Source organism: Embiotoca jacksoni, unplaced genomic scaffold (genome assembly GCF_022577435.1).
Source record: "Embiotoca jacksoni isolate LCO1_2020_lvr unplaced genomic scaffold, fEmbJac1.0.p SCAF_7, whole genome shotgun sequence".
Classification (NCBI taxonomy): domain Eukaryota; kingdom Metazoa; phylum Chordata; class Actinopteri; family Embiotocidae; genus Embiotoca; species Embiotoca jacksoni.
The window spans coordinates 19,983,014-20,010,918 of record NW_027185425.1 but is presented as its reverse complement, the minus strand read 5'-3'; the positions used below and the strand labels follow the sequence as shown (position 1 = coordinate 20,010,918).

At 41.9% G+C, this 27,905-nt stretch overlaps 1 protein-coding gene across 2 annotated transcripts; it reads left to right on the top strand.

Annotated features, from left to right (window-relative positions):
• The first annotated feature begins 211 nt into the window (after positions 1-211).
• Positions 212-27,599, top strand: top2b (DNA topoisomerase II beta). 2 transcript variants are annotated; one of them, XM_069176996.1, is made up of 36 exons: positions 212-717; positions 2,837-3,001; positions 4,395-4,485; positions 6,331-6,394; positions 7,701-7,846; positions 7,941-8,038; positions 8,741-8,953; positions 9,323-9,496; positions 9,581-9,682; positions 9,781-9,918; positions 10,033-10,171; positions 10,694-10,851; positions 11,049-11,174; positions 11,261-11,371; positions 11,566-11,671; positions 11,796-11,905; positions 12,105-12,197; positions 12,414-12,528; positions 12,716-12,837; positions 13,045-13,193; positions 13,380-13,611; positions 14,810-14,944; positions 15,103-15,303; positions 15,406-15,601; positions 15,709-15,800; positions 16,038-16,193; positions 16,824-16,907; positions 18,268-18,462; positions 19,128-19,254; positions 19,625-19,783; positions 23,770-23,968; positions 25,170-25,252; positions 25,815-25,910; positions 26,089-26,214; positions 26,306-26,391; positions 27,116-27,599. In XM_069176996.1, exons 1-36 carry the CDS (start codon positions 676-678, stop codon positions 27,278-27,280), a joined length of 4,794 nt encoding a protein of 1,597 aa, XP_069033097.1. In that variant the 5' UTR covers positions 212-675; the 3' UTR covers positions 27,281-27,599. The 2 variants fall into 2 exon arrangements, with proteins under 2 accessions (XP_069033097.1, XP_069033095.1); XM_069176994.1 differs by having other exon boundaries at positions 213-717; positions 26,086-26,214.
• Positions 27,600-27,905: the final 306 nt, after the last annotated feature.

Sequence of the window (27,905 nt, the reverse complement as noted above, 5' to 3'; positions counted from 1 at the left end):
TAGTTGAGTGAAGTGTAAAGCTTTGACAAGAGACAGCGTTACACGACCGTCTGGTTTTGCAGTGAAGCTCGAGTGGAGTTTTGTCCCCATCTGGTGTTCAAAACAGAGCTGCGGTCACTATAAGATGACTTTTCCTATTGGTCGAAATACCGGTGCCTTTGAAAGGCAGCCGTCTGATTGGTCCGTTTGTCGGCGAGACGATTCGCCGTCTATCTTGCAGATGGCGGAGCCGGACAGCGGGTGTTGCTATTAGCTAATATTCGTTTTTATTTCTAAATGAAAAATATTGAATGATATCCTTTTCGGGGTATTTCAGTTCAACTATTCTTTTGTGAAGTTTAGTTTCCACATGGAATTGTAAACCTACTGAATGCTTCCGTTTTGTACAGTATTTATTTTGCAGCCAGTAGCCCGGTTAGCATCTTTGTTGGGAGTTCAGGCCTGCTGTGCCACCGCTCGTCGATTTTAACAATAGCGGCGACCCGCTCCTCTTCCTCCGCTTGTTTTGATCCATTCAAAGGGCTGTCTTCAAAGCACACGAAGAAAGAACATGGGAGATAAGGTCTGGGTGCCTTTCAGCTAGTGAGACATCTGTTATGTTTGCGGACTAATCATTTCACGGGGACTGGAGACATTTTGCGAGCTGCATCACAACATTTCGGACCACAAAGGAAGATGTCCAACGGCGCTGCGGGGAGAGGGGGTCTGTCTTGGGTGGTAAGTTAAGTTTGCCGTACAACGAACTAACTTTGAGTTTTACAATCTTGGTTGTGCATTTGCTGGAATTAAACGTGTTTTTATTTGTATTTGTATTTGTATTTATTTGATCCAGACCGGATGCGTCGGGTGGCTCTGAGCTTTAGGGTTTAAATCTCCTCGGTGTTTATTGTCCTGCGCGTCCACACGCGTGTTAAAGAGCAGCCGGCTGCGCGCTGCAGCTCCACGTCCGACCGGCCGACAAAGGCAGGACCCGCACGGACGATAACGAGAGAGTGCGTCGGGGCTGAGACGATAACCGGAACCGTCCGAGTTTACATCTGTGCAATAAAGTTTGGGGAATATATGGTCGCTACGAGGCGAAATGAAAGTTGCATTAGTTATAAGTTCAACTTTGATTCACAGTCGGATCATACGGCTTCACCTCCCAGTCATTAAAAACAATGTTTATTACAATACACCGATGATGAAAGCAGCACTTCCTCCCAGCTCGTCCAGCTATTGGTTTCACAGTGATAATATTTCACGTATTGCTGCTACATGTTCAACTTCTGCACCTCTTCAAGTATTTGGTGAGAGATTTGCACTGCTGGCAACATAACAGGGCAGACACGTCGTACTGGAGGAGTAATGGGGAGCCGGAGTCCCGGAGCCGACCGCTCACATTCACCCTCAGAGGGCGTCTCCAGAGCCGGGGCGTCTCCAGAGCCGGACCCGCTCCCGTCATCTCTGGTCTGGAAGGACAGTCGCGGTTAATCGCTTTATTAGTGTGGCTTTGGTAATTAGATTTGTGCCCTGCATGTTTACAAGGTAATAATAAGCACCTTAGTAAACACAAACAAGTCAAAAATAAGGCACACAAGCTATCTATTGTTTCCCTACCTCAAAACACGGTTACTGTATTAAAACAGTTAAATACATAATACAAATAATTAATGCTTAAAATGCTGCAGTATTTTGACAAGTATTTTTTCAGCCAGGATATTTTGATTATGTTCTGTATACTTCTGTATATTTGTTATACAGTACCTATAAAGTCACCACTCTTTTGCTATTATTAATGCTGTTATATTTGTGTCCTTGTAGTGTGTTTTCCTTTTAGGTGGTCTTATTACCTGTTATGCAGTATGTAAAAACCTGTTCATTCACCTTGTGTTTGAAAGGTTCTTAATGAATTTACTCTCCATACTTACTTTATGCTGCATCATGGGGTAGCAAGCAGTGGGGAAATTTAAGGAAACATTTTTGTTTATTTTTGAAATTTTGACCTAATGCAGGTTGTAATGTGTTTTGAAAATATTCACTTCTTGGCAGCACCGTGCTCTGCAGTAGTTTTTTAATGTCCTCAATTTATTGGAGTTCAGCGGACTAGCAGCCCTTCAATTTTGTTATCATCATTTGTTCAGTTTATTCTTCAAGGATGAACTTGAGTCCCTGTACTATCTTCTTCTACTGGATTTATGTTGACGTGCCTTTTTTTGTTGTTGAGAGAAATCATGCAGACGATGGCCTTGTGTGTGTGTGTGTGTGTGTGTGTGTGTGTGTGGGTGGATGGGTGGATGGATGGATGGGGGTTTGTTGGCGTCTGGGTCACCATACCGGGTCTGCCCCTGTGCTGTTGGGGATTCCTGCTCATTAGTGTGAAGTGTGAAATGGTACACTTGCAGGTTGTACTTAATATTTCACATCTAAGACAAAAAAGAAAACATTTGCCTTCTGAAATGCAGGCAAAAATGCAAATGTCTCAAATTTAAAGACAAATCTTCTTTGGATTTGAAATGTTAAATACAAAATGCAAGTATTTCATTTGATTGTTTATTGTCATTAATATTATGCTCACTAATAGTTAGAGCTTGTAACTTTGATTACTATTACTGTAGTTTGGAATAAGGATCCAGGATTAAACCCCCTACCTTCCAGTTACAGTGAAATGGGCAGTAATTTGCCTCACCTGACTATTTGTCACCAAACTCATGAAGCCTCAGAGATGGCTCGGGCATTCTCCCAATGATGGAGAGCACTGATGAAGCAGTCAACAGCACAGCACAATTATTTTCTCACCTTTGTGGGATTCTCCAACACTTATGCATATTAACAGTAAAACAATTCTGCCAACCAGGAGGCTGCGAATGGCAGAGGTGAAGCTGCAAGGATGGAAGGAGGCAAGAAAGACAAGGCAGCCTCCAAGTTGTCTGTGGAGCGAGTGTACCAGAAGAAGACCCAGCTGGAGCACATCCTTCTCCGTCCAGACACCTACATCGGCACCGTGGAGCCCATCACACAGGTGAGTTGGGAGTAAGCTGCCCTCTGTTTTTGATTACAAGCACAAACTTTCAGATCTGCTCTAATTCCTAAACGATGCTAATTTTACATGCTGGCATTGTTTTACGACGGTGCTTCTGTAAAAAGTTGCTCTGGAAGTCTGTCTCCTGAAGACTGATATGCTGTAACTCTTTGTTCACAGCACAGGTGTGAGCAGAAGCAGTCACGTAAATCTGGTCGACACTTCAGATATTCCTGCTGCCTTTGGAGACACAAGAAAATGATAATCCTAAATGCAATACATTGACTTTTCAATCTTTGTGATGCCCTAAAATATGTTCACAAAAATGATTCCCAGGAACAGACTAAATGACTGATTTAAGCCATGGCGGTAGCACATGTGTTTTCCTCAGCTGTGTGTGGAGGCAGGTAGTTGTAGTTATCTTTTAGCTTTTAGCTGACTGAAAGTTGGAGAGAAAAGCTGTAAATAAAAAAACATGAAATCAGTTTCACATGTAATGACACATTTGTTACTGATGTAGGTCTCATCAGGTGAGGCAACCTACTTTCACAACAAGTTTGTCAGAGCACTGCTCGGGAGAATTTGCAGATGTGACAAATCAAATATTGGATTTAGTTTATTGTATGAAGGCAGGTGCCAGATCAGAACAACTTCTAAGCATTTAGTTCATTTGACAGATTATAACCGATTAATGGAAGAAACCAATCTTGACTGGTCATCTCAGAAAATAGTTCGATCATGAAGTCAAAGAGATTTCCGTAATTTAAATTATGGCCTTTGATCACAATCACAACATGGTGTGTTGATGAAACTGGGGAGTTGTTGTCTCCATGCCGACGAGGAGATAACAGACCAGAACACAACCTTTCCTAGTTTCACATGCTGTTTACAAGGTGATCTCTGCAGCTCTACCTGTAATCATCAAAGCTGGTATTTAAAAAAAACAACAACAACTTAACCTCAATAATAAATGTGTGACTTGTTTAATAATGTTTCCTCAATGCTATTGTTTAAGTTTAAGGCAGTAGTCAAACCAACTTGGTTGGTTTAGAGGCTACTGAGCAAAAACACGACTAAATTCCAGCTGATAAAATTCGTTTTCATGATCAATGGCAACTTTGATAACTGATTCATCTTTTGAGCCTTTTGGATTGAAACGCCCGTTATTCAACATTTGCTTCTTTCACCTTTTCAAACTTAGATGTTACATTTTTAGTCTCAGTTCTTAATTCAGAAAGAGCTGAATATCTCAATAATTCAATTCAATTTAGATTTCCATATTTAGTTCATTTCACACTGCACCAGATCTAAATAAGATGACATATAAGACAATAAGCTTAATGTTCGGCATGCCCTACAATGTTTTCTACTAATTTCTAAAATTATTTTTCAGCAAATGTGGGTCTTCGATGAAGAAATAGGAATGAACCAGAGAGAAATCACCTATGTTCCTGGACTGTACAAAATCTTTGATGAAATTCTTGGTGAGTGAATCCAGACTTTTCATCCAAATCTGCACAGTTAATATAAAGGTTCATTTGTCATTTGAGACTGTCCTTCCATAACGAGGATATTGAAGGCTTATTATCACTATAAAATTGTCAGCATCACTCACTGAGTCAGTCTGCTGTTGGCAGCGCTGATCCCGGACTGGATGTGGGGATTAGATTCCCTCTGTGAGCTTGTCTTTGTCTGCACTGTTTGCTGCCTGAATGCAGACATTTTGTTGACAGATGAAGAGTTGACTGAGAAATGATATCAATGTTTGTGGCAGCTTACAGTGAGAGTTGCCGCCTTATTTATTTTCCTCTGTAAATGGCGAGCATGCTCAAGTCAGCCGGCTAGATAAAGGTTAATAAAGCAGTCTTCCTGTTAGATATTGGTTGTAATGACTCAGTTGAATGTGGGAGTAATGCTGTGCTCGATGCCTCTGCTAGTAAAGTGCACAACTGTAATCAGCTTTTAAATGATGCTCCTCAACACTGCTCACCACAGGGAGGGTTGTTGATGATCACTCGGCCCTCTTCACCTGTGTGTTCATGAAGGTGTCTGATTAATGACACTGTTTCATTGTTGGGATATCACTGTTATGATCATGTAATTATACCAGAGGTGCAGGGCTGGAATAGACATGTTTAACGCAATGCCTGCGTGGCGTGTACTTGGCGGTCGCACAACGTCATAGTAACTGTTAGAGCAGCCACACAACCTGCGCGAGACGTGTGTCATGCCTCGTGGCTGCGGCTCAACATCTAGAAAATGGCCGTCTTGCCCATTTTGACAGGGGAGTCTATGACTCGTTACTGTGTGTCTGAGTTACTTCCTCTGAAGGAGGGTAGACAAAGATCACATGAATGCTTCTTGGTCACAACTTTTAACTTGTTGGACCTCAAACATCCATCATCAGAGGGAAACTCAGCGTACAGAGATCAGACTAGACCACGCAGACAGCTTGTTCCAGGATGAAGGCAGAATTACCGTTAACATTGGTTTCCCTTTTTCAAATCTTTTTAGCACCAAACTGAGCCAAGTCTCTTAATTGTTTTTAATTTTTATATAGATATGATGGCATCCTTATGGTTTGCTGTGAATATTCATTTGTAATTTGCAAGGTGTTCCTGTAGTTTTTGAATTACATGTATTTCCCTACATATGTTCATTTTATTGGCTTTTGTACAAGCTAATTTAGTCCATTAAATGATCTATTGTAACACTGAAGAAAAGGTCCAACAGGTTATGATGACAGCTTTAACTTTTTAGTTATTGAAGGTGAAATTAAGCAGCAATGGCAACATTAGCTGGTTCCAGCCTCTCTGTCTCTTTGGTAAATTGTAAATGGTCAGCACTTACACTTTATAGCACTTTTGTACCTTATGGGTCTTTAAAGCACTTCCCGTTCACTGACACACACACACACTCACACACCAGTGGCGATAGAGCTGCCATGCAAGGAGCTCACCAGCCACCAGGGGCACCTTGGGGATTCAGTATCTTCCCTGAGGACACTTCAGCATGTGGACAAGTGGACTTGGTGGTCGAACCGCCAACCTTATGATTAGTGGACACCTGCGTTTCCATCTCAGCCACAGCTGCCCCGTTTATATATGTTGAAGATATCCCCTTGGACTATGGGAAATTCTGATTGGGCACTTTTTTGGCATTTGCTGAAAAATTATACACTAAGCATTTGCAAAAAAAAAAAAAAAAAGATTAGTTGATGATAAGAAAATAATCATTATTTGTAGCCCAAGTTCATTTATCTTTATGAAAGCATCAGTTGGCTACTTCTTTGTGTGTAACTTTGTGTTTTGATGTTTTTTCTTTGACAGTCAATGCAGCAGACAACAAACAAAGGGACAAGAGTATGAATACCATTAAGATCACCATTGACCCGTGAGTACATCTTTGAATAGTTACCAAACAGAGGGATTTTCTGTCAAAATACTGTCGGATCTACAGCTTTTAAAAGCCAACACACGGCTCCTTGTGGAAGGAAAGTTCCTTATTCTCTGTAAAATATGACCGTCGTACTGGAAATCTGAATCTGCTGAGGTGCAGCTGTATCTTCTGATATCTTCATGCTGTGAATGTAACCTGGGCATTGTAAATGCATCCAGTAGGTTTGAAACATGGATCCAGGTGAAACTATAGTATAATGAGCTGGAGCGTTAATGCACTGAGCGCATGTTTTGTATGCAGTTCACCTCCATACTGCATCTACACCCGAGTGCTTAATAATCGGTGCGTCCTTCAGCCGAGCTGCTGCCTCTCTAATGTCCCTGCTGTATAAAGGATCCATTTGCTCTGCTGCACTCAGGTCTCTGCTGCTCATGTGGTTCCATAGAGATGTTAATGCTCCCTCAGCCTGTCTGTGGCTCAGCTTGTTAACCACTCGTGCAGCTTTCTTTAGAGCCACCACAATCTAACCTATATCATATAATATCATGATTGTGGCCCGTGTTTCACTTGTGACCACAAGTCTGTTTAACTGCACTGCGAACTCAGAGGGGAGCAAAGATGATGGGCTGTTTGAAAGTGGATGTTAATGACTGATGGGGAGAATGTAGTAAGGTCCAAAAAGTTATGTCATATCAACCTGTATGGAGATACCAAAATGAAAATGCTTTTTAATCCGTCATTTACATCCAAAATGTGGCTTTTAGTACTAGAAATAAGAGAATACTTAACTGATTAAGTCAAGTTCTCAAATGTAGCATACATTTGTCTTACTACAAGGAGGCCATACAAGAGCGTTGCCTAAACAGAATACAGCTTAAAAACATCATACACAATATCTATAACATAGTTTCTCACAGTAAACTCATGATGATAACAAGAAAACAGGGACAAGAACAACAACAAAGAAGCTCAGTGATGAAGTAAGCACTGTGTCCAGAAGTAATCCTTCACATGCTTGTGATCACGCTGTCTGCCATACAAAATGCTCATCACAAAGTAGCATCGGTAAAAAGGCTTGTAGTGAATGAATCTGATCCTCCCGCAGTCAGTGTAGCCATGAGCCAGCGCACGGATGGCTCGTGTTACGTTTAGAGAGGAGAGGCTGCAGCAAGACCATCAATAACAAAGAAGTCTCAGCATAGTTGGTTTTCCCCGTTTAAAGGCAGGTTTTCATATCTCTTATAAAATTGGGAAAACTCCAGGTTCTAGTCATCAATGCCTTTTATTCTGCTTCCACCAGTGAATCCAACACCATCTCCATCTGGAACAATGGTAAAGGCATTCCTGTGGTGGAGCATAAGGATGAGAAGATGTATGTCCCTGCCCTCATTTTCGGACACCTGCTCACCTCCAGCAACTATGATGACGATGAGAAGAAGGTCACCGGTAGGAGCAGCTGTCTGAACACCTCAATCAGTTGTCAGTGCAGAAAAGTGAGAGTTTCTAACTGCTGTCTGCAATGCTAACTGTTTGTCTTCAGGTGGAAGGAACGGCTACGGGGCGAAACTCTGCAACATCTTCAGCACCAAGTTCACCGTGGAAACAGCCTGCAAGGAGTACAGACGCAGTTTCAAACAGGTGAGCTGCCTCTCCTCATAAACAGCAGTAGTTTGGATACTTTGATATGATTACCACCTGTTTTAAAGGGATGTTGGTGTCAGCATTGATTTTAGTAAAGACTACAATTCCTACCAGCCATTATTGCTTCCATCAAAGGTTTTAGTCAAATGTGGCCACTTTATGAAAAGTTAAGTTTTGCTTTTATCTTGTCCTTATCACAACCTTTAAAAACGGTTTTTGCAGTGATAATAGTGGACATTTCCTGTTTGTTACTGCAAATGCAGAGGCTGTAAAGTCTGTCCAAGTAGCACATGGTTGTTTACATGCTGAGGAAGCTGTCCCGTTTTCTACAGCTCAGTCAGACACAGAGGTCATGGTCTGGTTGTTTCTACACTCTATGCCTAAGTTAAATTGATTATAGCACATTTGTATGTAAATCTTCACCACTACCACTTGATATGTTAATGAAGAAATTGCTGATTTTGTAGGCTTGTGACCTGTGGTCGTACCTCAGGTATGGTTGTGTATATTATCACTTTTGGTTGTACAGGCACAGTTATACAGTCACCGGGTGTTCAAGAGTTCAAGAGTCATGCACATAGTCCTCTATATAAGATGGTTTGTTACACTGGAAGTTGCAGAATACAAATCACACAAGGTGACAACCTTTCAGGGAAAAGCAGGTATTTTTCTGTATGTTATGAGTTTGACTCTCCTCAGACATGGCAGAACAACATGAACAAGACCTCAGACCCCAAAATCAAGCTCTTCGACGGGGAGGAATTCACCTGCGTGACCTTCCAGCCAGACCTGGCCAAGTTCAAGATGGATAAACTGGACAAGGATATTGTAGCGCTTCTTACCCGAAGAGCATATGATGTAGCCGGCTCCTGCAGGGGCGTTAAAGTGTCACTGAATGGCAAAAAATTACCCGTAAGTCTCTGTCTTCATCTCATTACACATTAGTCTGTTGTTGTGCTGTACGAGCTTTAAAGTTTGTGTCCCAGTTGAACTGGTTGTGACTACTGATTGTTCCATGTGTGATGAATATCTTAGGTATATCTGTAAATGACTTATTCATTATTTTTGATACAGAGTAGGATCAAAGAACTAATACAGTCACTTCTTTGTGCTTCTTTGTTGGCTTTCTGTCTCCATTATTATTATCATTACTGTGTAAAGTAGCCTGAGATGACATTTGTTTGAAGAATTGAAAAAAATAATCGAATGAAAGACCTAATAGTGTCATACAGGTGAATTTGACTTGAACCTAAAGTATGTCTGTCCTCTCTTTCACTAAAGATTACCGGGTTCCGCAGCTACGTGGATCTGTATGTGAAGGACAAGCTGGACGAGACAGGCGTAGCCCTGAAGGTGGTGAATGAGACCGTGAACGATCGGTGGGAGGTGTGCCTCACCATGAGCGAGAAAGGTTTCCAACAAATCAGCTTCGTGAACAGCATCGCCACAACAAAGGTATCAGCAGGGTGGATGGAGGGCAAGAAGTTCACATGGGAGCAGAGAGTCAAATGGGTTTCTAACACTGAGAATGTGTTTCAGGGTGGCAGACACATTGACTATGTGGTGGACCAGATCGTGTCCAAACTCATTGAAGTGGTGAAGAAGAAGAACAAGGCAGGAGTGACGGTCAAACCCTTCCAGGTGACTTAGCAGGATTTGTGAAAGTCATTGTGACGGTTCTGGTTTAACTTCAGACATGTGTTGAAAACCAGGTGACCTTCCTCTCATTTGTCCTTCAGGTGAAGAACCATATTTGGGTGTTTGTGAACGCGCTGATTGAGAATCCAAGCTTCGACTCCCAGACCAAGGAGAACATGACACTCCAGACCAAGAGCTTTGGGTCCAAGTGCCTTCTGTCAGAGAAGTTTGTCAGGGCGGTAAGGGAGTTTTCTCACTAACTCTTTAGTCCTCGTTGTTTATGGTTCATCTGTTTTCATGTAAAATAGTGGGTCGTCCGTCATGAAGGAACTTTCCCTCTTTGTCACCCACAGGCAACAAACTGCGGGATCGTGGAGAGTATTCTCAACTGGGTGAAGTTCAAAGCTCAGACGCAGCTGAATAAAAAGTGCTCATCTGTGAAGTACAGCAAGATCAAAGGCATCCCCAAGCTAGACGACGCCAATGATGCTGGTGTGTTAACAGTGGGATTATTTATCCATGCGTGGACACTAAATGTCCACCACCACCTACATAGATGTGGTTGTTGCCTTTTAAACTAAATGCTGAACGTTGATGTGGAGCAGAGACACTTCAAATAGTCTGTAGTGTTGTTCATAAGCAATTACAAAGCTCCAGTAGTGCAGTATTTGCATATTACTGTATGAATATTACCTCGAAGCCTTTTATTTACTCCAACTAACTCGACTTTTCTTTGACACAAGCTTCTACTAGAGACAAGCTTTTCTTTCTATTTTAAGTGTATTTTATCATAGTTCACTCAGACATGTTAATTAAGGTTGCAGTTAATGTTAACTTCTTCAGGTCAACATATTATCATAAGAACTTGATAGCTGAATTCAGGGAATAGATTAGATAGTGAAGCCATCATTGTGACAAGTATGAAAAGACTCACATTAACCTTTGTGTTAACATGAAGACTGTACAATAGCACACACTGATAAGGTAGTAATCCTTTTTGTGTCCGTGTCCAAGGTGGCAAACACTCCTCTGACTGCACACTCATCCTCACTGAGGGAGACTCAGCCAAGTCTCTGGCTGTGTCCGGACTGGGAGTCATTGGACGCGATCGCTTCGGAGTATTCCCACTGAGAGGCAAGATCCTGAATGTGCGGGAGGCAACGCACAAGCAGGTAATGAGACGAAATAATACTGACGCGTCTCCTGTAAGGAATGTATTCGGGAGCAAGCGCTGTTTTTGGTTTAGCCAAATCAGTGAGTTTAAAAGCAGCTGAAATCTGAATGAACTGGAATTTATTGTCAGTGGGAATAACGGGCTTCTTGATTGTATTTTCACTTGCATGTGACACTATCTCACTGTTGTCAACAGATTATGGAAAACGCTGAGATAAACAACATCATCAAAATCGTCGGCCTCCAGTACAAGAAGAGCTACGAAGACCCAGAGTCACTGCGGAGCCTGCGCTACGGCAAGATCATGATCATGACCGATCAGGTGACCTGCCGCACGGACACGGCCTCACAGCTTCAGCACCATTAATATCCGCTCAGAAAGTAGTTCCATTTCTCGTCTTGTTCCAGGATCAAGACGGCTCCCATATCAAAGGTCTGCTCATCAACTTCTTCCACCACAACTGGCCGTCGCTGCTCAAACACACATTCCTGGAGGAGTTCATCACACCCATTGTCAAAGTAAGAGAGACGCACACACTCACAAGTGCTCTATTTTAGCGTTTTAATACACCTGATATACATTCACTCAGACCTTGTTATGAACATAATTGTCCCCAGTTGACGAGACACTACAGAGATGAAGGGCCTCTATGGTTGACAAAGTGAGAAAGTGAACACAAACGTTCAGTAAATTGTTGGTCATTTGTCTTCAGGCGACCAAGAGCAAGCAGGAGCTGGCCTTCTACAGCATTCCAGAGTTTGACGAGTGGAAGAAACAAACAGAGAATAACAAAACCTGGCATGTAAAGTACTACAAAGGTTTGCTGCTTAAATATGAATATTATACATTTGACAAGAGAAAAGTTTTATAAACTAAACCAAAAAATGTCTGTTCGAAAAATATTCAATTATTGACTTTAAAAACATTAAATTTATGTTCCAGGTTTGGGTACAAGTACAAGCAAAGAGGCTAAAGAATACTTTTCTGACATGGAGCGGCACCGCATCACATTCAGATACGGAGGTGCAGAGGACGACGCCGCCATCACTCTGGTGAGTTTAATGCTGCAGTATTGTTGTCAGAAGAAACAGGACTGTGAAAAGTAACCAGTCCAATCAAACACTGCCACTAATTATTCCCACAAAGGTGAGAATTGAGATGGTGGATGTTGCAGTCACAGTGTGTGGTGGGTCACCACCGATCGTACGAGCTGGAATGAATAACTGGAGTCTTGTGCTGGTTTTGCTGCAGGCCTTCAGTAAGAAGAAGACAGATGACAGGAAGGAGTGGCTGACTAACTTCATGGAGGACAGACGTCAGAGGAGGATGCACGGCCTGCCGGAGGTTTGTGGCTTTGCTCATTAGTTATGAGGCAGTGATGAGAGGGAGAAAGTTCTGTATTAAGATGTTTGGGTTTCATGTGTGTGCTCCTCACACTGACTGACAAACTCTCTTCTTGTCACACTCTGTGGTATGTATTGATCTGTGTGGTTTTCTAGTTCCACATCAGTTTGAACTTGAAATGGACCATTCATTGATTTTGTTGATTTTCTTTTCTAGCAATACCTTTATGGAACTCAAGCCAGGCACCTGTCCTACAATGACTTCATCAATAAAGAGCTGATTCTGTTCTCCAACTCTGACAATGAGAGATCCATCCCATCCCTGGTTGATGGTTTGTTACTCCCTCCATCTCTGAACTTTTTGCTACTTTGCTCTGCTGTTTGAATTTTCCCTTCCTTAAAGCCATAGTTAAAGAATCATCAACACCACCAACACAAACGTGATAATTATAACCACGAATATGTTTTGACTTTGGAAGAAGGACGATGTGTTAATGACAGTGTTTGTGTTACTTTCAGGTTTAAAGCCCGGTCAGAGGAAGGTGTTGTTCACCTGCTTGAAGAGGAACGACAAGAGGGAGGTGAAGGTAGCACAGCTGGCCGGTTCAGTGGCAGAGATGTCTGCCTACCATCATGGAGAGGTACATTCAGGTCTGAATTGACCTGCTGCTAGGGTACCATATTTACCTTACTTAAGCTCATCCAGGTCTAAATGTATACGCACACTAAACACACGGGATGCTTCAAAAGCCCGGAGATAACCATGATACCCGTGTCCTTGTAAACACACTCACTGATTGTCTCTTCTGCTCAGTTACTGACCGCCCACTTCCCATTTGTCCGTGTAGCAAGCTCTCATGATGACCATCGTGAACTTGGCCCAGAACTTTGTGGGTAGCAACAACGTGAACATCCTGCAGCCTCTGGGTCAGTTTGGTACTCGCATCAACGGAGGCAAAGACGCTGCCAGTCCTCGTTACATCTTCACCATGCTCAGGTAATCCAGAGACATAGTTGTGGCTTCTTTTGTTGGTGCCAGTCAATGTTACCTATATTCATGTTCTTTACATTTGACAGCTTTCTGTCCTTGACAATTTCAGTGTTTCAATTAGTTTCTTGTCTGAAATTGATAGAACTGTATCTGAATACATGAGTGTCACTATGGTGATCTCCTGTCCCACAGTCCTCTCGCCAAGCTGCTGTTCCCAGCGGTGGACTACAACCTTCTCAAGTTCCTGTACGATGACAACCAGAAGGTGGAGCCAGAGTGGTACATTCCCATCATTCCAATGTTGCTGGTGAACGGTGCAGAGGGCATCGGGACAGGCTGGGCGTGCAAGATCCCCAACTACGACCCCCGAGAGATCGTCAACAACATCAACAGGATGCTCAACCACCAGGACCCTCTGCCGATGGTAAACAGTCTCACAAAATCAAAAGAAAACCATAAATTCATGTTTACACTGCCGTCAGCTTCTTCTGGTTTCCTGATTTCTGATTGACAATGTGTAGGTCAGGTAGGTGTGATGATATCGTAACTTAAAATGGACTTTTTATACTTTCTTCCTATCTATGAAATGAATTGTTTTATGTCAGTCAGGTGTTTTGACAAAAAACACCTGAATGACAGCAGGCTACTTTCATATGCAGGAAAAATCGTGCGTGTGAAAAATGATTTGGTCACCTTAGTGACTGACTCTGTTCTTACTCGTGGATCCTTGAAATTGACAAAACTGCTTTAACACACTGAGTCCATTATTCCACCTCTCTGTCTCATTAGAAACGATTAGTGTGCAACAAATTGGAATTTGGAAAAGCAGCTTCTCAATTTAGCTGGTACTGATCATTACCTCATTTTAGAAGTCGCTAATTAACCTTAATGCCAAAAGTAAGTGGATGCCAGTTTGGGTTTGAGTCACTGTCATTGTTAATGAGGTAAAAGAAGCATCACTGTAACACTGAGGCAACTCTCTCTCTCTGTAGTCTCACATTGATGCGTCTTCTGTGTAGCTGAGTGCATCACGACAGTAAAAGCTTGTAAAAGTCGTTAAAGCTTGTATGTTTAATACTACAGACTTCAATGTTCTGATTGAGTAGCTTGTGAAAAATAAGGAGTATCAAATTTAAAAAGGCTAAAGTTGTTACATCGAAGCGGTGTCAACATTTGTGTAATTCTGAGTCAGAGATGTTCATTGTCAAAGGATTTGGATCAAGATCAGGCCCCAAAATACATCAAGACATCTCCATAATATATCAACATCCTGTGATGGATTTTTCTCATTGCCTCTACATGGGCCAGGTGACCTCTGTCTTCAGACCACTGGGCCGAACAACTGATTAGTAATTGTTTAGTCCTAATAATTCTCTCATTGATGTTGAAATAAAACGGAACTTTTTGGCAGCCTTGACCAGCTTTTCTTGGCTGACGAGCATCTTGGCAGCACACAGATCAGCTTTTCTCCCCTGATTTCTCTTCCACCTGCACGGCTTGTTTCTTGAAGTGTTAATGAAGTCTTTGCATTTCCATTTGATACATTTGTTTGAATTAAAAACTGGACCTTTCGCTCAGTTTTTCTCTTTGTGCCATTTTTTTTTTGTTTTGTCTACGAACAGCTTCCCAGCTACAAATGCTTCAAAGGGGTGATCCATGAACTGGGTCAGAACCAGTTCCTCGTCAGTGGAGAGGTGTCGGTTATTGACAAAAACACCATCGAGATCACCGAGCTTCCAGTCCGGACATGGACACAGGTACAATTCAGCTTCTTTTCTCTCGAATATACATTCATATTTATTGCTAGTAATAGAACACAAAAAAATACAATTCAAAAAATGTGTGGGAGATGCTTTTGCATTTGTATTGTCAGATGTTCTTTTGAGAATAACTATGTCTTTGTTGTTGTGTGCAGGCCTATAAGGAGTCTGTGCTGGAGCCCATGCTGCAGGGCACCGACAAGACGCCAGCTCTGATCAGTGATTATAAGGAATACCACACAGATACTACAGTCAAGTTTGTGGTTCGCATGTCTGAGGAAAAACTGGCCCAGGCCGAGGCAGTAGGCCTCCACAAAGTCTTCAAACTGCAGTCCAGCCTCACCTGCAACTCCATGGTAACAGGCCTGGTTGATTGATTACGTTTCTTTACTTCCTGTTTTGAAACACGGCTGATTTGTATAGAACTGATTTTTTTTTTGTACATACTTAATTCTTAGGTGCTGTTTGACCACATGGGTTGTATGAAGAGGTACGATTCGGTCCAAGACATTCTCAAGGAGTTCTTTGAGCTCCGCCTGCACTACTACAAGCTGAGGAAGGACTGGTTGATAGGCAGCATGGGGGCCGAGGCTTCCAAACTGTCCAACCAAGCTCGCTTTGTACTGGAGAAGATTGAAGGAAAAATTTCAATCGGTAAGAAAACTGAAAATACTTCAACAGTCCCCATCGGCTCTTTATGTAACGGAGAGTGTTTGAATACATTTTGCTTCTCCAACCCATTTTTTTTTTTATTAAAACAGAGAACAAATCGAAACGCGACCTGATCCGCATGCTGGTCCAGAAGGGCTATGAATCTGATCCTGTGGCTGCCTGGAACAAGGCTCAGGAAAAGGTACGACAGAGCTGCTGGAAAACATATTTACACACACTAATGCAGCAGCAGCAGCTGAAGACAGATCATCAGCAACACAGAGATTGGTATTTAAAGCCACCACAAGAGGGAGTCGCTCCTACACTTTACACTGATCTGGTCACAGTAACAATTCTACATTAGACATGGCAGAAAGTTGAGAGAGCAACATGAGTGCGATTTTCTGCTGCATGATGGGATCTGGTTTTTCTCTGACAGGCACAAGAAGAAGATTACCGTGATGGAAATGAGAGCGACAGCTCGGTGAACTCTGGCTCTTCGTCAGGGCCAAACTTCAACTACATTCTCAACATGCCTCTGTGGTGCCTGTCGAAGGAGAAGGTGGAAGAGCTTCTCAAACAGAGGGACCACAAGGTATTAATCATCATTGTTTCATCGACTGACATCAGTTCTCGTTGGTCTTGTCTGTCAGGACTTGGTGGTTATGCGATATTCTGACCCAAACAAATTGAGTGCTGACTGTTCAGGTTGTAAATTACAAACTTACTGAACTGTCATCAGACTTTTACACACGTGAAATTCATCATAAATCTCAAAAACACGGCTCATTAAAATGAGGCTTCAGTGAGTAAAGATTTCTCATTTTGTTAAATGCCTGCTGTTTCAGTTCCTCCTGTTTCCATGCATGTTCATGTTCATGTTCGTTCATACATGTATGTTTTTGTGATGTAGGTATTCATTTACGGTTGAGTGGGGAAGGGAGATGTGACCCCACGTGGTCATTAATGATAAAGCCAGGTGTGCACCCATGTACATGAAGTTGTGTACTTGTGATTGGATCAGCCAGGATGGATTGTTAATGCTAACTGTGCTGTTCTCCTACGGGATGGTTCATGGTGATGTAAGCCAGCCATAACTATAAGCTTCATTAATAAGATAAGATTCTAATCTTAAAATTAAAGAGGGTGTTAGCAGGAATTATTGTATGAAAATGTGATGTATATACTGAATGTGTTGCTTAACAAAGTGAATGTGTGTCTGCAGAGAGGAGAGCTGAATGACTTACAGAGTAAAAACTCGGAGGATCTTTGGAAGGAGGACTTGGCCGTCTTTATTGAGGAGCTGGACGTAAGTGTTTTGTTTGTTATTGCAGTCCTCAGCATTCAGGACTGTCACCGCTAATAGTTTACTTCAGAGGTTTATCTGTCTCAGTCTGTGTTAGCAGGTTGCTGTAAAAGTTGTAAATAACTAATACTAAACTGACCAAAGATAATAGATTAACATGTACTGTATGTTTTTTTTTTTTTAAATTGGTACAACAGCTGAAGTGTAAGAATGACTCACACACAGCTATTTGTTACATTAAGATTACGGTTTGTTTTTTTTTAACATGTTGACATGTTAAAAACCACAGAAAGAGGAAGAATACATGAACTGTTTTTACTCAATCTGAGTTCCTTGAATTACACACCTCTTCATCAGCAGAGTTGCAGGCCGTGACACAACAGCTGCTTACAAATGTTTGAGTCAGTCTTACACTTCAGCTTTTGTACTAATTAAAACAAAACATAGAGTATGTGTTAATCAGTTGCCTTTGGTCGATTTGTTTTTGGTGTCTGACCCAAAATGAGTTATTAACATCTTTTACAGCAACCTGCCAACACAGCACCTCAACAGCTCCCAGAAAAACTGTGTTTTCTGTTTTGAAGAAGAAGCTGAGAACAGGTGGAGTTCGGTATGACTTAGATGGAGTTAGTGCTTTAGAAATGAACCGTGCTCTATGATACACCTTTTAAACTTGAGATTGTTCTGCCCACATTGATGTAGTGTTTGAAAGGGTTAAACTGCATTGCCAGACTCAGCTTCGTGACCGACCCTGATGAGGGTTGACCACCACCTGAGTTGCTAACCAGCAGAAGGAAGGTGCACGACAATTGAATGGACATAGAGATCAGGATGCAGGTGACTGTGACGGTGAGGAACAGCACTGCATATGTAAACATATCAAAGCTGCTGAATCAGGGAGGCATCCGCCGACCACATAAACAGAGAACAAACTTCAGGCACTCGAGAAACATTCCAACAAAATCTATGACCACAATAGAAACCAGAGTGGTGTTTAAGACACGATCCAGTCCGGCTCTCCTCCTGAAAAGGATGTGTTGTCCACCCTCGCACACTTCTAGCTCGACCGAGGTACCATGTGAACTGTCATGACTGGAGATGAACTCGTGTTGACTGACTTGGTTTAAATTGACAAAAGAAGGGTTATACATTGGTCAAATAACCGGTCATAAATCACTGGTTAGAAAGCTGTATTACAGGACAGGTAATTACTCTTAGTGTTCATACCTGGCCTTCATGAGCAACTGTCCCGTATTTGTTTTTGTGGCACACATCTATTGACATGTATTTTTTCAATGCCAGCAGTTATTTAAAATTTCGCTGTATAAGTTATGTAACTTTTCATATTTGTGTTTGTTTGTAGAATGTGGAGGCCCTGGAGCGGGAGGAGAAGAGTTTAGGAAAGGCTGTCAAAATGGTGAAGGGGAAAGTGGGCAAACCTAAAGCGAAGAAGATGAACCTGGAGGAGACCATGCCGTCACCGTTCGGCCGCAGGGTCGATCCTCCAACTCAGCCAATCAAATCAGATGCAGCCAAGAAACTGACAAAAAAGAAGAAGGTAACTTCCGTGTTTTGGTTTAAAATATCATTAGAGGGATTGTGAATTATTTTAACTGCTGCGATATGCTAGATATTGCGATGACATCCATTGTTTTTACATGTTTTCAACTGCAGATTATGCCCCCAACAGAAAACTACTAACAACTAATGTTTTATCTTATACAGACAGACAGACAGACAGACAGACAGATACTTTATCAATCCCACAAGGGGACATTTTTTTGCTACAGCAGCATTATAGGTACAAATAAAATTAATTTAAAATAAAATAACATTTATTGTCCGTTCATCTCACTTTTATTGCAGCAAAACGTGTCTGTCAGGTAGAGAGACTCACACTTGTCATAACAACCTGTCATAGATGTTGCTTGCATCTAACAAATGTATTTATTTATTTATATAATAAGATATTGATACTTGGCCTCATTGTATTGATACAATATTACCACACATAATAGTGTGATCCTATGTCGTATCTGCTGTTATCCCGACCCTAATGTAAAACAACATGAGCTTCCACCGCAAGATGACTCGGACACAATCCTCACAACACCTTTAATCATCCTTCACGTTCACAGTGAAACAAATACCAGACTGGCATAATTGAATCTCCGAATGAAAAGAATAAATCCAGGATTGTCACGGCTTGTGTTTTCCTCTCAGAGTGACTCCGACCCGGTGGTGAAATTGGAGTTTGATGATGACGGTTTGGTGGCCGAGGCAGCGACAGGAGAAAACTCTGTCGCCAAACCAAAAGCTCCACGTGTGAAGAAAGAGAAGAAAGAGCCCGGTCAGTCACTTTTCTTCTAACGTGTTGAAACCATTTCCTTGATTTAGTGATTAAACAACTGCTGTCTCCATCTCACTGTTAAAAAGAAGTGGTGCGAAAATGTAAGTTGTGAAAAGAGATGTTACTTAAATATGGAAATGATTTTTCACTGCAAATTGAAATAAGTCAGTTATGTTCCAACAAGACATGTGTTGGAAAATGTTTTATTTCTCTTGTTCATGCTCTGTTGGATCAGTTTAAAAAGTAAAAACTACCTTGAGCCTTTTTGATGATTTGTTGTGCAGTGAGAAAACACTAATCCATTATTGAAGAGCTCCGAGTGAAAGAAATATTGACAACAGCAGTCTGGTAATCTGGTTTACTGTTACAGGAGCTCCCAGAGTGAGAAAAACTCCTGGAGCCAAAAGTACTCCTGCTAAGAGGGTGAAGAAGAGAAACCCCTGGTCTGATGACGAGTCCAAGTCAGAGAGTGACATGGAGGGAAGTGAACCCCTCATTCCCAGAGAGACCAAGTCCCAGAGGGCATCAGGTACGTTACATTTCTGATCAATATTCACTGCCAGGCCAGTATTTGTACGGCAGCTAATCAGAACTATGCAGAGTTTCAGCACACGCGTGTAAAAACAAGTTTTTTTTAAAGCACCTGTGAAAGAGGGTTTGTGCTCCTGAAGTCGACCTGTCGGCAGGTTTCCGTTGTCTGCTGCTACCAGGAGGCCTGGAAAGTACATGTATGCAAAAATAATGAGCACTGGAAATTTCTCTTCAAAAGTATAATTTGTAGAAAACCATTACTGACATTTATCAAGATAAAAATATATATCAACAACCCAGTGTTTGCTTGTGGCTAGCTACAGTGGTGTGAAAAAGTGTTTGCCCCCTTCCTGATTTCCAATTTTGTTGCATGTCTGTCACACTTAAATGTTTCAGATCATCAAACAAATTTAAATATTAGTCAAAGATAACACAAGTAAACACAAAATGCAGTTTTTAAAATGAAGGTTTTTATTATTAAGGGAGAAAAACAATCCAAACCCACATGGCCCTGTGTGAAAAAGTGTTTGTCCCCTCCTGTTAAAACATAACTTAACTGTGGTTTATCACACCTGAGTTCTATTTCTCGAGCCACACCCAGGCCTGATTACTGACACACCTGTTCTCAATCAAGAAACCACTTCAATAGGACCTGCCTGACAAAGTGAAGGAGACCAGAAGATCCTCAAAAGATAGACATCATGCTGAGATCCAAAGAAATTCAGGAACAAATGAGAAAGTAATTGAGATCTATCAGTCTGGAAAAGGTTCTAAAGCCATTTCTAAAGTTTTGGGACTCCAGAGAACCACAGTGAGAACCATTATCCACAAATGGAGAAAACATGGAACAGTGGTGAACCTTCCCAGGAGTGGCCGGCCGACCAAAAGAGCCAAGAGAGCAGCGACGACTCATCCGAGAGGTCACAAAAGACCCCACAACAACATCCAAAGAACTGCAGGCCTCACTTGCCTCAGTTCAGGTCAGTGTTCATGACTCCACCAGAAGAAAGAGACTCGGCAGAAATGGCTGCATGGCAGAGTTCCAAGACCAAAACCACCGCTGAGCAAAAAGAACATTAAGGCTCGTCTTGTTTTTGCCAGAAAACATCTTTGGAAGGTGTGTGTCCCGTTACATCTGGTGTAAAAGTAACAGAACAAGAACATCATACCAACAGTAAAACATGGTGGTGGTAGTGTGATGGTCTGGGGCTGTTTTACTGCTTCAGGACCTGGAAGACTTGCTGTGATAAATGGAACCATGAATTCTACCGTCTACCAAAACATCCTGAAGGAGAACGTCCGGCCGTCTGTTCGTGACCTCAAGCTGAAGTGAACTTGGGTTCTCCAGAAGGACAATGATCCAAAACACACCAGCAAGTCCACCTCTGAATGGATGAAGAAAAACAAAATGAAGACTTTGGAGTGGCCTCGTCAAAGTCCTGACCTGAATCCTATTGAGATGCTGTGGCATGACCTTAAAAAGGAGGTTGGTGCTGGAAAACCCTCCAATGTGGCTGAATTACAACAACTCTGTAAAGATGAGTCGGCCAACATTCCTCCACAGCTGGAAAAGACTCATTGCAAGTTATCACAAACACTTGATTGCAGTTGTTGCTGCTGAGGGTGGCCCAACCGGTTATTAGGTTTAGGGGACAAACACTTTTTCACACAGGGCCATGTGGGTTTGGATTGTTTTTCTCCCTTAATAATAAAAACCTTCATTTTAAAAACTGCATTTTGTGTTTACTTGTGTTATCTTTGACTAATATTTAAATTTGTTTGATGATCTGAAACATTTAAGTGTGACAAACATGCACAAAAATAAGAAATCAGGAAGGGGGCAAACACTTTTTCACACCTATGTAACTGCCATTCAATCTCCATGTTCTTCATCCTTTTTCCTGGATTAACAATCATCAATTTAATGTAACGTAGCCGTTTTACTCCAGTGAAGTTCAAGGACTGTTTTAGCTTCAGCTTTGCTTGATTGTTGACTTCTACCTGCTGCTTGTTGATACAATTGTTTTGCAGTCTTCATCAGCTCAGCACAACGTTTTTTGTTTCCATGCTGTACTCACGGGTGTTTGAATTGACCTGGAAATAAAGCATCGTAGCACAAAGAAATGCATGTAGGGGAACACTGCCGCGTATCAGAGCCGTTATCTCTCCGTCCTGGGGAGTATTAAAAACACACCGTCTGACATGTTCCTTCCTTACCATGAACACACACTGTGATCTATTTCATTCAGCCCTAAATGCACCATCCTGCTGCCATAAGTACCCATTAGAGCACAAAACGGAAAATAGTCCCCAGCAAATGCTGCTTTCAGAAAACTACAGCGACCAGCCGTTTGACCTTTTAAAAACCATGTATTTCTGGTTCGTTTTTTAAGATTTCCCTCTTTGTAAGTCACAAAGTATTCAGAGACACACTAACATATTGTTTGCTTTGTTCTTTTCATGGGATGTGTTGTCAATATAGAGAAACAATATTTCGAGCTGGATCCTTTCAAGTTCTTTGGACACTGAGCAGTTACTCAGGCGCTTTCTACTCGAGGCTGATTGGGCTGTTTATAACAAAATATTAACAAAATGAAAACAAAAAAACAAACTGTGTCCGCAGTAAGTCATAAATATCATGTCATGTAGTGTAGTTGTTTGGTGAAGGAATACATTCCTTTCAGACGTACTAAAATACACACAATCACTTCTCCCATTTCTACTTTCAGCTTTAGTCAACATCGTTGTGGGTGTCAAATAATAATCATAATAAACTTGATTTGTATAGCACTTTTCTAAACTTCAGTTACAAAGTGCTTCACATGAAATAAGCCATTAAAATAAAACAAGTGAATTCTAACAAGTCTTTAACAACACAATGATCGTATGAAACGATCATAAAAACACATTAAAACGGTATAAAAGAAATAAGAGTTGATCACTAAAATCAGCAAAGGCTCCGATAAAAGTCTGTTTTAAGAAGAGATTTAAAAGACGTCACTGACTCTGCAGATCTTATTTCCTCAGGGAGTTCCTTCCAGAACTTGGAGGCTCTGACTGAAAACGCTTCGTCACCCTTTGTTTGAAAACTCTGGAACTGATGTATTTGCATTTCTCCTCTCAGTATTTTGCACCTTGAACCAGAAACGCCCAATATTACATATGATGCAGGCAAAGACGCAAAATGGACACCGTGTGTTAAATTGCACATTTGAAAGATGTGATCTTCACTGCACGTTGTTCGTAGATCTGCTTGGACATTTCTTTGCGAGTGATGTGGAGCACGAGGTTTTATACATGTAAACCTTCAGTAATTCAAACCCTGAGTTTTTAAAGCACTATTTCATACAATAATTATAACAAAATTTCACACAAATGTACAGCAGGATAAAATGATGACTGATGACATTAATATCACAAATGTCAACTTCCAACCTGTTTCTGGCCATTATTCAACACCATAACTCCGAAACAGAAGGAGAGATTGAGTTCATGTATCACCTTCAGTCAGAGGATGTTTAGATCTTCTGTGCTGTCAGGTTGAAGATGTGTGAAGACCTGCTGTCACGGTTTGTGTTCTCTGGATCAGCTTTAATGGCCACATTCCTTCAAAATCTTTATGTGAATCTGGACCAGCATGAATGTAAACTGCAACCTGACTGGCTGGCGGAGGCAGAAAGGTGTGGGACAGTAATTCTAGTTCAGCTTTTGTTTCTTTTTTAATACATCCAGATTATTGGATTTGACCCAGCGTCAGCATCAGGCGGCTGGTTAGTGAGACTGGCAGTATTTCATTTCAATCTACATGAGCTCCTTGACTTCAAACCTCCCCGGGGCCAAAAATATCTGATGAGCCTCCGTCAGCTTCAAGTGTGACGGCGCGGTCTGATGCAACCCACCGCAACACACAGCGCTATTATACAAGCATCACAATCCCCTGAAATCAACACGTGGTGGCTGACACGCACTGATCTTTTCTTCCAGCTTCCAAGCCAAAATATACGTTTGACTTCTCGGAGGAGGAACCCGATGAGGAGGAGAACGGAGACGACCACGTGGCTTCTTCTCCCGGCAGGTTGTTTAAAGACGACTTCACTTTCTCTGACACCAAGGACCGCTACCACGACGAAGACGAAGACGAGGACAACGTAGACCCCTTCTCCTCCCTCAAACAAAAGACCACGTAAGGAATCACACAGCGCTGATGGATGCAGTCATCACTGTTCAATGTTTAATACATTTCACTGCAGTATCTGTGGTTCAGATCCACTTCAGTCACCCTGTTTCCTCCCTACACACACACACACACACACACCCTACACACACACACACACACACACACACACACACACACACACACACACACACACCCTACACACACACACACACACCCTACACACACACACACACACCCTACACACACACACACACACCCTACACACACACACACACACACACACACACACACACACCCTACACACACACACACACACACCCTACACACACACACACACACCCTACACACACACACACACACACACACACACACACACACACACACACACACACACGTACTTGTCTGCTGTCTAATAAAGACTAAATGCTGAGAGCCTCAAATAAAGGATCCTAAATTGCGTGTTTATTCCAAAGATTAGCACATTTATTTTGCACCTGTTTTGCGGGTGATTTACTAAACGTGATGCTTTCTTTGATATCAGGTGCAAATCGCTGTATTTAAATGAGGTGTTTGCATGTGTTGATTCCAGCCATGAAAAACAAGGAAATCTGATCCCACTGAAATAAATAAATATAAAAATAACAAGAACAAAACGCTCTAAATATAGGAGATTATCAGCAAGGACAATAATGCCTTGGGAATAACAAATAGATCAATAGATGACATCATGAGAAGATGGCATGATATTAGGTGACAAAAAATTATGAGCAGGTGAATTAGTTGCATTCAGTGTCTCGCGAGTGCTCGTGAACCTCATGAAGGTACCTGTGAATTCTGCGGGACACATTCAGGACCTGTGACCTGAATAACGGGACAGGGTGGACGTCCAAGCAGAGACACGCTGGAACGACCCAGAGGCAGGAAAATGCTGAGTCGTAAGAAGTTTTTTTAATCGCTGGTATTTCGTGGCTCCTCCTTGTTGTTGGCTGTCAATCATCATTCAGTTCATTCAATAACTCAGAAATGTCATCGCTGGACAAACGATATGTCTGAATCATTTTGCCCTCTGTCATCTCCAAAATGTTTCCACGGTTGTAAAACCACGTTCTCTACGTTTTCTTTCGTTTCTCTACGTCTCCTTCTCACCTCAATAAGAGCAGCTGTCTCTCCAGATTTGCACATTTACGTGGTTTCTGCTTCTCTGAAGGTCTGCACCTGTAGCGACAAAGAAAGACACCACCAGCATCTTCTCATCCAAGTCAGCCTTCTCTGAAAAGAGCAATGACAGTGGTGAGTATCAGTTCAGAGTCCGTGTGCGGTCACACACCACGACTCTGAATCAGCAGTGACAACATTTCTAACCTGTTCAACTATAATCACCAAATAAAAGCTGTTTTTATTTCATGAACCCAGCAAAAGGTAATAGAGGAATGCTTGTAATAGCTGTGTGTGTGTCTGTGTGTACAATTTTTAACACAATTGTTGTGTTTATAGCATTCTGTTAAAACTCAAAACAAACACCCTTTGAACATGATTATCTTATGACAGATGTTCTTCGTTGGAGCACAAATGTTTTAGAAACACTGCTTTAGAAGACAGAATCATATAAAAATCAATCGTTGCAAATATAATCAGAGATGTAAAAGATAGGAAGCACATGTCAAATTACATCTCAGGTCCAGAATATTAAAGAGAAGCATCGTCATCGCATCATGGCTGCAGAGCTTCATGAGAGTAAGGGAAAGTGCAGACTTGAATAATGTTGTTAGATTCGCCCGAAATGTGGTGAACAGCAGAGAGCTGTCCAGAAGGGACAGCAGATAAACACCGGACGGATGTGTTTGTCTTGCAGACGGCTTTAAGTCTGACAGCGAGGACGACCACGGCCCCGTGTTCTCCACCTACTCCAGCAGCTCCACATTTGACAAACTATCGCCAGCAAAGAAAGGTAATGTCCCAGTGTGTCCAGCAGAGGGCGGTCCAATCCAGCAGGAAGACTGCCACTCAGTGACTCTTAAATGAATCAGGAAATTGTGGATGTAACTCATGTAGGTCGCTTTAGTGCCGCTGCGAGTTCATGTGAGCGCAGCATTCAATGACCAGGTTTTTGTTTTGATTTGCAGCAGCTAAGAAACCCGATGCAGCTCCCAAACCTAAGAAACCACCAGCACCAAAAGCAAAGAAACCAGATAAATCCATCTGGGACTCGGACTCTGACACCGGGTCCAAGAAGCCATCACCAGCTCTTAAAGGTACAGCACACGGCCGTGGTTTCCTCATAAGAACATGAGTGAATGAAGATCCCGTTGTTGGTGAGCCTTCGCTCACTCTTTGTTGTTCCAGGTAAAGGCCGGGGGAGGAAGAGGAAGGGCTCTGGATCTGAAGACGAGTACAGTCCAATGAAGAAAGCAGCAAAACCTCCTGGCAGAGTCAGTATCTTTATGTGTTTAAAAAAGACATTTTACTGTTTTAGCACACGCATACGAATGTGTAAATGTGTCCACTTCATCAGCCGGCAGAAAGAATTAAAGAACAGAAATCGTGTGGAGAGAAGCACAAGAAGAGAATTAAGGGCCAATAAAACATCCGAGGTCTTTAAGAAACTGCTGAAAATGGTTGCTGCCATTGGTTCATCTCAGACAAAGGAGCTCCATTGAGATTTATCTTCAGTTCCTAAAAGCATTTAAAAGAACCTTATCAAGGCAGCTCAATCTCTTGTGTACTGAAAAGAAGAAGTCCGCTTACAAAAGCAGCTGAACTGATGATCTGTGGAGCAGCAGCACAAAACCTGCAGGAATAAATGAGCACGAGCTGAAGAACAGCATGACAGAGGGATGATGTTGGAGAGCTGCAGACAGCTTGCCCTGTTGGCCTCCATGTACGCTGCTTTATGCAAATACACGTTTCCCCAAATCTCCACAACAGGTGGATGGTGCAAAGCAAGAATGACCCAGTGGGCACTTCAGTGGGGAAAAGATCAGGTTGAAATGAAACAGGAGAATCCTTGAAGGGATATTTTCAACTCAGAACTTGAATGTAAAGGAGTGTATTTATATTGTGCCATTAGTATTTTTACTTCCAGGATCTAAACCCTGTCGTAGATAACAAGCTTCGTCGTGCAATATTCACGTGTTTTCTTGTCTTCGTGCACAGAAGCCTCAGAAACCTCCATCCGATGACGAGGACGACGACAGCAACAGCCTGAGCGCTCTGGGCGCCGCGTCCCGGGACCGACCCGGCCGCGCTAAGAGGGAGGTGAAGTACTTCCACGAGTCGGACAACGAGGAAGATATCGACGATGACGACATGTTCGATTGAAGCCACCTTCGGTCATGTTCAAACACACACTGCTTGTATGGAAGTTTCCTCCTCCTCCTGTGTCCCCACAGACTTTTGTACATTTCCTGTTTCATGTTCTTTTCATTAATGGTGACGTTCAATAATTTTTAATGTGTAGGTGTTTTACACTTTTTATTATTATACATATACAGGTTTCTTTTTTTAAGCTCATTGAAATGTTCTGTATTTGTCTGAAGCAGCTTTTAGAAGTTTAGGATGCTGTGCTTTAGCACATTTTAATTGTTGAAATACTATGTAACTTTTTGAACATGAAGTTGAAAGTAAACAATGAAATGTCCCTGGGCTTGATGGTCGGACTCTTTTATGACTAATATTGCAGTAGTAATATGCAGGCGGTAGGTTATAATTCATATTTGAAGATATCTTATTTTGTAGTTTTGACGATTTATAACTCCACGTTCACATAACTCCTGATTTCTTTGAGAAAAAATGTGCTGAATTAAAGACAGTCAAAAATTCCTTACAGATATCTTTATTTTTGGGGTTCAATGTAAATCCTGACAATCTTTTGACATATTGGAACCACGCATTGTATAAAGATTGACAACATGACAGCTCCTCAGAGGAGAATCCAGAACAGCTC

What these genes read in the sequence shown, in the direction of transcription:
- top2b (XM_069176994.1), top strand. Translation starts at nt 676, where the DNA reads ATGTCCAACGGCGCTGCGGGGAGAGGGGGTCTGTCTTGGGTG. An exon ending in AATCTTTGATGAAATTCTTG is followed by an intron (nt 4,486 to 6,330) that starts GTGAGTGAATCC and finishes TTTCTTTGACAG; the next exon opens with TCAATGCAGCAGACAACAAA. An exon ending in GGGAGGCAACGCACAAGCAG is followed by an intron (nt 10,852 to 11,048) that starts GTAATGAGACGA and finishes TGTTGTCAACAG; the next exon opens with ATTATGGAAAACGCTGAGAT.